A 10752-nucleotide genomic window follows, 5' to 3' on the forward strand; every position below is an offset into this window, starting at 1 on the left:
GCAGCATCTTCTCAGCAGGGAGTTCTTCAGCACGCCACATTCTGGCTTTTTCCAGGGTTTTTGTGAGGACAATGTGTGCAATTCTGCTCAGGATGGTGCAGCAAAGCCCTGGTGCTTTCCAGGTGCTTGAATGCCCTCGTGCTGAAACCCAAACAGAGTTCCTGGGTGGGTTTTTGTGGTGTCACTGTGCCCAGGCAGCACTCAGCCCTCACACATCCATGTGTATATGAGAAGAGGCTGCCTTTTAAACTCCATTTCAAAGCTTAAACAAGCCAAAGAAAGTCTTGGATTCCTCAAAGCTAACCAGGGAGATTTTGGAGACATTGACATGCAGGCTGTCCATCTTCCTGAGCTTGAAGAGAGCCCCCAGGTAGCTGTTCCTGGCCCACACCCTCTTCCCCGTGCAGAAGTGGGTGGCTCTGTCCTCCATGAGCACCAGGCTGCCGGGGGACGCCGGGTTCCTCTTGTACACGACGTGGGACAGCAGCTGGAGCTGGCTGTCACAGGCACTGCCACGGAACAGCACCTTGGAGTACACAAAGTACAGCCCTGGCTCGCTGATGAGCAGCCCTCGGTTGTGGTACTGGATGCCACTGGTGTAGGCATGGCCAGAGATGGGCTCCCACTCCAGAGGGAGGTCCTGCTGGGCTGGGTTGCCTGAAAGTTGGAACAAGACACAAAAAAAAGGAAGGTGGTAAGTGTTATAAGTACATATTATATATATATAAATAATATTACATATCATATCATATTATTGGCTTTTCGCAAATATTAACATGAATGCTATATGTATAATGTTGGAAAACCTTTCTGTATGAATACAGTTTATTTTAGTTCTGCTGTTAACAAAACTTAGAAAGAGTAGTGTGACAAATATATTTTTTTTCTTGGATTATAACATGGTGATGTAAAAAGCTTTTGTTCGTGTTACTAACTTAGAGAATGGTCAAACAGATAATCAGAAATTTTTTCATTCTTGGATTATCCTATCTGGATGAACATCGGGGTGATGAACACCAGGACTCCAGGGAAGGAATTTATTGATCTCTGTTATCAGCGAGTGCATGACAAGAAGGAGACACAAGGGAAAAGATAAAAAAAAGTAAAAAAATGTTGATTTACAGGTTGGGGTGGGGGGTGATTTTGAGTTATGCATGAAGGTCTATGAATATACAACACTTTGATGCATTTAAAGAAGTGTTCTTGGAGTTAGGATGTGCTCTTGGCTGGCTGCCAAGCACCCGGCCCTTGTAATGTTTTGTTTTATTGTTTGTCTCTTATTGTCTTTTATTAAACTTTTAAAAATTTACCAGGAAACTGGACCTTGTTTTTCACAGTAAGTGAGACACTAATTTTAGAAAATTTAGGATTTTAGCTAAAAGATAGATTTGCCGGAATTAATTAAAGCAGATAGACAGATAGGCCTTGCTGGAAATAAATAAGAGTTAGTAGTTAGTTAAAAGAAGACAGACTTGAGATGGTTATCTCGAATTTAAATGACTAATTGCTGTGTTTGCTCAGCTGGGTTTGCAATGAGAAAAGGAGAAACTGATGAATAGATCTAAGGAAACATAAACTATTGTGAATTTTTTACATCTCAAAACCAATTCAAAAGTCAAAGGGAGTAAATTGGAGATGTCCCAGAAGGTCATTTGTATTGTCATCTATGGGAGAGGTTGAAAGTTCAGGGTGAGGAAGACCCGCCTTACTTCCTCCTTTTCACAAGAAAAAAAGACCACAAACCGAACTGAGAAAACAAACCACGCATGTTTAATAGCCATTCAAGCCATTCAACAGCCATATGCTAATTACTATAGGAAGAGGGGAATGGGAGGTGCTGGTGTTATGAATATGTAAATATTTAAAACTTTTGTAAATGAATATACTCTGTAATCACTTGTGATTTTGCAGTGTTTTAGGAGATTAATTAATTAATTAATTAGGGGATTACACAGCTGCCCAGTTCTGAATTAAACATTCACTTTCTAACTCCAAACTTTCAGAGTGTCTTTTGTTCATTACAGTTGGGTATCAATTAGCTCCATACCCATATTTTAGTAAATCATAAGTACATTCCTTGGTGTGTTTTTCACTCAGGTCACACCCCACATCACAAGGCAACCGTTCTCCAAGTCCTGGAAAGTCCTCCCCAGCCTCACACCTCACCAACACCAGCCCCCAGTGGCAGCTCCTGCCCTGCACACCCCAAAAACCAAGCCAGGCCTCACTGAGAAGCAGACATGAGTGGGAGGGTTTTGCCTGCAGGGTGAATTTCCACTCAGAGCAGATGTGTCACCCAAGGAAAGCCTTTGTGAGGTGGGCTCCTCACATCTGCCCATCCCTACCACCCCCTGATCCCACCACATCTGTTCATCCCTGTCACCCCTGATCCCACCACATCTGTTCATCCGTCACCCCTGATCCCACCACATCTGTTCATCCCTGTCACCCCTGATCCCACCACATCTGTTCATACCTGTCACCCCTGATCCCACCACATCTGCCCATCCCTGTCACCCCTGATCCCACCACATCTGTTCATACCTGTCACCCCTGATCCCACCATATCTGTTCATCCCTGTCACCCCTGATCCCACCACATCTGTTCATCCCTGTCACCCCTGATCCCACCACATCTGCGCATCCCTGTCACCCCTGATCCCACCATATCTGTTCATCCCTGTCACCCCTGATCCCACCACATCTGTTCACCCCTGTCACCCCTGATCCCACCACATCTGTTCATCCCTGTCACCCCTGATCCCACCACATCTGCCCATCCCCATCCCTGCCCACCCAGCACATACCTGTTAGATGTGCTGCCTTCCTCACCTCCTTTCTCGGGGGCTGCTCCTTCTGCCCTGCACAGGGATAGGAAGGACATTGGCCACGTGGTGTTTGGATCCCATCTCACTCCATCCCTTCACTTCTCCTCAACAGCTTCTTCATGTTCTCTAATTTTAGAAGCAGCCTTTTCTCCTATTAAAGCTAATTAATTTTTCCTCTCTGCTCCCCCTTCTCCTTTGCACTGTTTCCCTGTTTCTATTTATTTATTTATCCAGGCCCCTCAAGAAATTCAGGGTTATTATTTCTGTTCAGCTTCTGCTAAAGAAGCCTGTGATCAGACCACAGAGCATCCAGTTCAAATGACAGCTCCCCTTCCCCTAAGGGGGAAAATTTATAGGTATAGGAGTTGATGAGAACCAGAACTGCCCTTTCCCAAGAATTTTCCTATTTCAATTTTTTTTGATTCAGCATCAGAACAAATCTGAACATAAATTTTCTAATAACTAAAATTCTGAAGGGGGGAGGAAATAAAACTTTTCAGATTTAGAAAAAGCTATTAAGTGACTGACTTGGCCATTTTTGAAAAGCATAGCTTCTCTTATTAACATGGAATGCAGAAGAAAAGCAATAGTTTGGAAGTTCAAACCACAAATTTTAAATTGTTCCACCCAAATTGAAACTCTTTATCTTTTTTCCCTAAATGAAATCTAGAAAAATTGGCAGGGTCTTGTGGAAAGTTACATTTTCACGGGTTCCTGCGCCAGGCACAGACTCACCTGTGAGTTTCTGAGAGGCTGGAGGGATGTGCTCAGCAATGGCAGACTGTCAAGAGAGAAGAGGGACACTGGTTTAGGCTGAGAGCTTGATCAGCCAAGGACTGCCTTGGGCAGTGGCTTAATCTGGGTGCCCACGGGGAGCTGCAAAGTGCAAGGAAATGCACAGGGAGAGACGGAGAGACCTGGCAGCGCTCAGGAACACGGATAAATAACATAATAAACATAATAACATAAAAGGAACAGATAAATCCGTCACCAACCGAGCAGTCCCTGACGGGGACAGCCACCCCCCCCCCCTTCCTCTGTCACAGCAGACACTGAGATGCCACCACCCTGTCCCCTGGGGAGCATCTCAGACACCATTCCCAGGGTTTCTTTTTCCCCCTTTCCCTAGGGACCTGTGCCCAGCCAGGCAGACCTCACCTCTCTGAGCTCATCCACCTCCTTCTCCAGGTGAAAAATCTTAAATATGCTCAGCCCCACTCCAGTGAAGGCCACCAGGATCAGCAGGAACATCACGAGGGTTCCCACGCTCCTCCTTTCCCTGGGGCTCCGTGGCTTTCTGCTCCGGTCGGGAACCGGCGGCGGGAGAGGAGCCACGGGAGGAACAGGGGGGCAGGAAGCTCCCGCGTCAGCACAGCCGTCCACCCAAAAGATCTGGGGGTAATAATTCAAGTTTTGCTGCACGGGAGGCAGCGGCACGGGCCGGACGTGCCTGCCGGGGTCATCCTTGCGGTGGCCGAGCCCCGCCGGGTTTGGCACAGCCCGAACCCCGGGGACAGCTCTGCCCTGGTGCGGCTGCATCCCTGCGGCGGCGAGCACCGGGCGGGGATGCTGCCGCTCCGAAAGCCTCGAGAATCAGCAGCAAAGCCCCTTCCGGGCCGGCCGGGGCTCGGGAGAAAGGTGCTCCTCCCACAGCCCCGCTCCGGGCTCTCCGCGGTGCCACAGCCCCAGCAGCTCCCCAAAAAAGCGCGCTGGCTGCTGCATCCCCGCTGCCCGAAAGAAAGGAGAGAGGAACTCTCCGGTATCCTGCAGCAGAAGAGCCCAGGAGCCCTCCCCAGCAGGAGGATGCAGAACCCAAACCCAGCCCGAGTGGGATGAGGGGGAATCGCTGCATCCCTTCCCGCTGAGCTTCCCAGCCTTTCCTTGGTAGCTCCGCAGGGCACGGATCCCGAGGCACGGCACCCAGACCCTGTCCTGCTGCTGAAAAAACCTCGGTGACAAGAGGAAGATGTCGTGCAGCATGAGCAGAACTGCCCCAGCGTGAACAGCCCAGCTCAGGAGGCTGGGCTGCCTTCCAAGGAAAAACACAGAATCTAGACCATACAACACTTTTAGGAGCTCATTACAATATCCTGATGAAGAGAGACAGAGATATTTTCACTTTTCAATTTCCATTCCTCAGTTTTTGCAGGTTTCTAAGTGGGGACGGTGAGATTTTCCCAGAGATTTCCAGGTGCACACAAGAAACTATAAACAATTTTCCCTGTATTTTACAGCCCCGCGTTGAAGTGTGCATTTGTATGGGGTAGTGTTTAAAAAAGAAAATGCTTAACACGAGCAAACTGGAGATCTGTCTCCTGTGGCTGAAGCAAGCAGTCACAATACACAGGCTTTGATCTTGAACATCAAAACTGCACCACAAAACTGAACATCTTGTCTGCATCACCAGACACCCCACTGCTTTTTTTGAAGATATTCACCAGTCCTTTGCTTCAGCAGCAATCCACAGCACAGGTTTCAACAACCGCATCTGCCTCTTCCTCACACTTCTGGGCTTAAAGGACACAAAAGCAACAAAAATCCAACTCTAGCAAGTTAATGCTTGGTCACGCCTACCCTGGCTCAGTTCTCCTATCTCTATCCCAGAGCAGCCACACAAGGACAGGTCCCCATCCCCTCCCACAGATATTACAAAAGAGGGTCACACTTTGCCTGGAAAGGATCAACTTCCACATTTTTGTGACACTGTGTTAATGCCAACAGCTTTTTGAGGTGGGACTGAGGATAGAGTAGCAGTTTCCCTTAAATGTCACAAAGTGTTCTTTCTCCACACCCACTGCTTCCCACTTTCACAGAGATGCTGTTTTAAAGGGTGGGTTTAAGCCATTGCAGCCATTTCAGCTGCACCTTCCTTTTTGGATGCCCAGATCAAGAGCCTGCTAATACCCCATGTGGTGGCAAACCAAAGATTCGGGCTATTTTATCATCAAAAGATGCTTAGGGCACAACATGCTTTCAGGGACCTCTCCCTCTGCTGTGCTGCTCCTGCTGTCACTCTCTGTTTCCCTATCACCCCCTTCAGATACCACCAAGGTGACAGACACTGACTGGGAGATGGTGCCAGGCAGGGCTGAGTCTGCACAGCACATCAGGATCACAGTCAATAAAAAAGCAGGTTCTTTAGTCCATAAAAAAAAGCAGGTTCTGGTGCCTGCAGGTGCTGTGCTCTGCTGCTCAAGTGGCACAGGATATTAACAGGACTACTGAAATAATGGTGGGACAATTTGCTGGAGGCAGGCACTTCAGTCACATGAATTTTTCTAGAAGGCCTACAGCCAGAATTTAGACAAGGCTGAGCCCTCCTAACATGTGGGACAAGAAAACAGGACATAAGAAGGACAAAAGGGGTGTCAGGTTTGCCTCCACCACCTTAACCCCCTCTTGAACCATCTGTACACCCTCTTTCCAGCAGCCCTGTTATGTTATTTGAACAGGAGGGAATATTTTCCAATGGAAACACCTTCCATAGCCCTCATCGGAGAATTGTTCCCCTTGGACAAACCAACAAAAAACTTTTGCACAAACTGCAAAAGAGGGTTTGCTCAGAAGAACACTCTCCCTCCCCAGTCCACCCGCAGGGGAGAGGTGGGAGTTTTTATTAAAAAAACACACAATTATGCTAAAGTTGGTGGCAGACAATCAGCCAGCAGCTAAGAGTTTGTATCAGCAGGATTTAGGGACAGAAGGACAACCTGCCTGAAACAGCCCAAAGAAAGCAGGACTTGAACAATGATCCAGATCTAATACTTGACAGAAATCAAACCCCGAAACTCAAAACAAAAACTGAAGTGTGAACCTCTGTGTAGGAGAGGCTCTCACCGTGTTTTGGACAGAGTTTCTCTGGAAGCAATTAACAAATATTTCCTATTACACTAATGACTAGTGGAAATGTTAAAAAGCAACTCTTGAAAGCCAACAGGGCTGCAGGAATTATGCCCAAGAGCAACAGAGAATCATTCATTGAGAATGATTCATTGAGAATGATTCGCATTCAAAAGCACAGGATTCAACAACGTGAGGACAGAGAATTGAATCAGAAGAAAACAAGACAAGAAACAAAGACTGCAGATGAAGCTCTGAGCAGCTTGACAACACTGTGCTAGAAAGAAAACAAGTCTGAAGCTGAGAGGCTCTTCAGCTGGACAGGAGCTTCCAGCAGGGAAAGCTCAAAGGCTCCCACGAGAGCTCACACACAGCTCTGGACAGCTACAGACACTCCTGGAACTCACTTCACAAGTCTTTGTCCAACTCCAGAGAGACTCTGGAAGTAGTTGCAGGAACTGATGGACACAAAGGAAGTTTAAATCTGTCTGCTCAAGGGCAGAGTGGCAGGGAAGGAGGAACAGTGTGTGGAAAACCTGTGAAGAGAGATGATTTCCAGCAGCAGAGAGCTCTTTCAGCTCATAGAATTAAAAGCCTCCCAAGGAGCCACTAACTGGGAGCCAAATCTGAAGGAGTTTGAAAAAGATGGATTTTTGACTGAACACTGGTATGGATGCTTGTGAGAGGACCTCCATCTGCTGAAGCCTCAGAGGGGTGTGGAAGGCACCAGAACCCACCCAGCCTTTGCAGTTAGCACCTTCATGCTGTTTCCTTTATTACGTGTTTATTGACAGTTTGATTTCTCAAACAAGGGTGATGTTTTTCATTTTCTCAACAGCTGTTCTCCTTGCTAGGAGCATTTGTAAAACCATGGCAAGGACATTCAAATATTCACACTCAAGAACAGGTTTTAAAGTTCGCTGTTAGCATCTCTGGCCTGGCATTACAGTGTATAAGTCCCTCTTCGAGCAAGCAAGAATTCCTGCAAGCAGCCCAGAATTCAGCAAAAGAGGGCTCTGTCCTGAGGTGAGAGAGAATCTGAGCCCAAGCAGATGAGAAAAAGAAGAATAATTAAAATTTAAAGCAGCAGACTAAGATTTATTTTGTGCCTGTGGTCAGCGCAGGGAAATGACGTAGAGTGGTAATGGGCATGGGGGGGCCTGGTCTGTACTTGAGTTTGACTTCTTGGGAGCAGCCAGTCTCAGCCCATTCAAGACAAAAAAAACCTCTGTGTCATTACAATTCATAGAAGCTTCAGTAGCTGCTTCCAGTTACGTTTTCTGGGAAAACAGAAATAGCAGACAGGGACTGTTTTTTGCTGCGAGCTTACAGAAGGCCCTGCAGCAGGACAGAGGCTCCAACCACATCTAACAAGGGAGAGAAACAAGCTTCAAGGTGGCAAACGTTTCTTTTCCATCTCTAGCTCCACAAGGGGCAGAGTTCAGCTCCTCTCCACTGCCTCCCAAAACCTGCCCTGCTGCTGTGGGAGTTCCTGCTGACTGGAATAGAAAGCAGCTCCCAGCCCCTGTTCAGTACCACACAGCAGGAAAGAAGCAGAAGCCTCCTTGAAAGCTTCTTTTAAATCTATTCTGCTTAAATTTAAAGAAGGGCTGAGTGAGAAAGATGACTTTCAGCACCAACCCAAGCTTGTTGCCTGGAAAGGCTGACCTGGAACAGAGACTAGACAGAGCAAGGGGGATAAAACAGGTATTTTTTGAAAGGATACACTTCGGGCAATGCAAGAGCCCGGCTGGGGCTAAACCTAAATCAAATGCAAGATGGATCCTGGTTATGAGTTTTTACACTTTTATAAGTTTTGGTTCATCTATATATTTATGTTAATTATCCCACCACAGCCCCAGGCTATGAAGTCTCAGCTCCCTGGCTTGCCCCCTTCCCTTTGACGTTTCTGCTTTTTGGGTACCAGTTGTCCTTGATTCTCCAGCTGGGAAGGGATTGTTTTGTCCAACTACCCTGTGAAGGGACCTTACTAACACCTAACATGAGGTTTCATGAGGTTTTAACACTAAACAGCAGAGATTCTGAAAAATATAAAAGCTAAAACCCAAGGCATCAAGCTTTTATCTGGACAAGCTTTGGGGTGAGGTTCTTGTTGAGCTGGCACAAAGCTCTGCAGCACCTGGAGCTGCTGTTGAACACTCAGAGTTTCCAGGAGATGAGAGACAGCCCTCTGTAGGCAGGGCTCTCAACCTCATCGTTCCAAATGAAGTGGAACATGTTTGTACCTCATTAAGAAAAACCTGCTAAGCTGTTCCACCTCCTGCTGCACAAGCCCCACACCACCTTAGATTTGGGGTTTACATCACCACATAGCTGGCAGAGTCTGCATCTTTAAAAAAGCCTGGATTTCCACTGTTATTTAATCAATATAACCTAAACACCTTCCTTTGGAAAACACAGCAATTCACTTATACAAGGTGTGTTTGCACCCATCAACCCTCACATGGAAACCTTCACATTTCAGATTTTTTTTACCTTGTCCAAGGACATCATCCTCACTCCAGCACACATATTGGCTTTCTGGGTGTTTTAAACCAACAGCTGTCCAACCTTTGCTTGCAATATTAGAAGACTGTCTTCATTAGAAACTATTATCCCTACCTAAAGTCTGTAATCAATTTAAGAGAAACTCAATTCCAAAGAAACAAATTTTGAAAGCTAGATTACCTGACTTCAATAAAACTGAAAGTAAAAAATTACTCAAGAGCCCACATGAAAGGAAAACTTTAGGCAATAATAACCTGATGGCAATTTTTTTTTTAAGTGGTTACAGACAACTAAAAGCAGGGAGGCAGCAGCAGGTGGAAGCTGTGGTTCAATCCTTAATCTCTTACCAGAACACACTCTCAAATCTGCAAAAGCATAATGGGCCCTGTAGGTTCCTTCAGATGCTTTATTCCCATGGCACACTCCCCATGTGCTCATTACAGGACCAGCTTTATCACTAGTATTTTTCCACAGAATACATTAACTCCTCAGCCCTAAGTCAGGCCCAGTTTTTAGCATGTACAGAGGGAACAGGGTATTAAGGGACCAGTTTAGAATGCATTTGGGTGTCACATCTGCAATTGTAAACTCGAAAATCTGAACTTGTGCTTGGGATTTCAACACACAGCCTCATTTATCAGAGCTGAGAGCCTTTAGTTTACAGAGTGGCAAGAGGGGCTGTCTTAAGAATTCAGTCACATCCAGCCTCAGGTGGTTCTTCCTGAAAAGCCCAGTGGTTGCCTGGGCAATGAAGATGCACATGCTTCTAACAAGTGATACATCAAGAGGAAGGATTAAATAAAAGAAATCCACACTTCAACTGCACACAGTCCTGTTGGACTTGATAGAAATGAGGCAGAGGGGGCAAACTTCAAGCTGAAGTGTCTGGTTTGAGGTAATGACTCTAAACTTTCCTTTTGTATCCTTCACAAGCCTTAGCTCTGAGTATCAAGAGGTAATTTCATGCAGTTCTTCTCACAGAAAGCCACTGCATGCAGGGACCCCGAGGGCAAGGTGTGAACCCACCTGCTGGAAACCTCTCCAGGAGTTTCACAGGGCCACAGCTCCTGACCTTTTGGACAAAGCACCACTCAGCCCTCAGAATCCACTCCCACACACTCTTCTTTATTTAAATAGAAAAACACATCTAGGCTGACAAGTTCATAACTCCTTACTACAGCCCAAAGGATCCCAAGTCCTAGTCCTGGACTGAAATTTTAAGACTAGTCCTTTGCAAAGAATGTAAACCACGAGTTTCACTTTCAAAGGAGAAAAATGCCAGTAAATGAAAGACAAAGTGTTCAGATTTATTTGGAAATTCACAGTTTCTAATGGCACTACAGCTCTGTAGTTACATACTTTTGCTCCACAACGTTGGATGCTGCACTCCGGTGGTATGCATTTTCTTCACCTGGGTTTGACATCCTTCTGAATTCATGTTTCAACACATCTGGTTCATGTGCTCTGACTGGCTAATTGTGCAGATCAACTCTGAAAGTACATCACTTTAAAGTATTCATAAGCTAACAAGAAAGCAGCAAAAAAACAAAGGCTTTAAATAAGTCACATTACATAC

At 46.1% G+C, this 10752-nt stretch overlaps 1 protein-coding gene across 1 annotated transcript; it reads right to left on the minus strand.

Annotated features, from left to right (window-relative positions):
- Nucleotides 1-256: 256 nt before the first annotated feature.
- Nucleotides 257-4367, minus strand: FASLG (Fas ligand). Its single transcript, XM_062497790.1, has 4 exons — nt 3987-4367; nt 3564-3609; nt 2808-2861; nt 257-657 (listed from the first exon to the last, which is right to left on the minus strand). The coding sequence occupies exons 1-4, from the start codon at nt 4365-4367 to the stop codon at nt 257-259; spliced, it is 882 nt and encodes a 293-aa protein (XP_062353774.1).
- Between the last annotated feature and the right edge of the window lie 6385 nt (nt 4368-10752).

The sequence above is a fragment of the Cinclus cinclus genome, chromosome 8, assembly GCF_963662255.1.
Source record: "Cinclus cinclus chromosome 8, bCinCin1.1, whole genome shotgun sequence".
Classification (NCBI taxonomy): Eukaryota; Metazoa; Chordata; class Aves; order Passeriformes; family Cinclidae; genus Cinclus; species Cinclus cinclus.

Bases quoted from the DNA above. Each gene is read 5' to 3' on its own strand.
- FASLG (XM_062497790.1), bottom strand. From the start codon at position 4,367: ATGCAGCCGCACCAGGGCAGAGCTGTCCCCGGGGTTCGGGCTGTGCCA. The intron at 3,610-3,986 runs GTGAGGTCTGCC...CTCTCTTGACAG, and splicing joins AGGTGGATGAGCTCAGAGAG to TCTGCCATTGCTGAGCACAT. The intron at 2,862-3,563 runs GTGAGTCTGTGC...ATCCCTGTGCAG, and splicing joins AGCCTCTCAGAAACTCACAG to GGCAGAAGGAGCAGCCCCCG.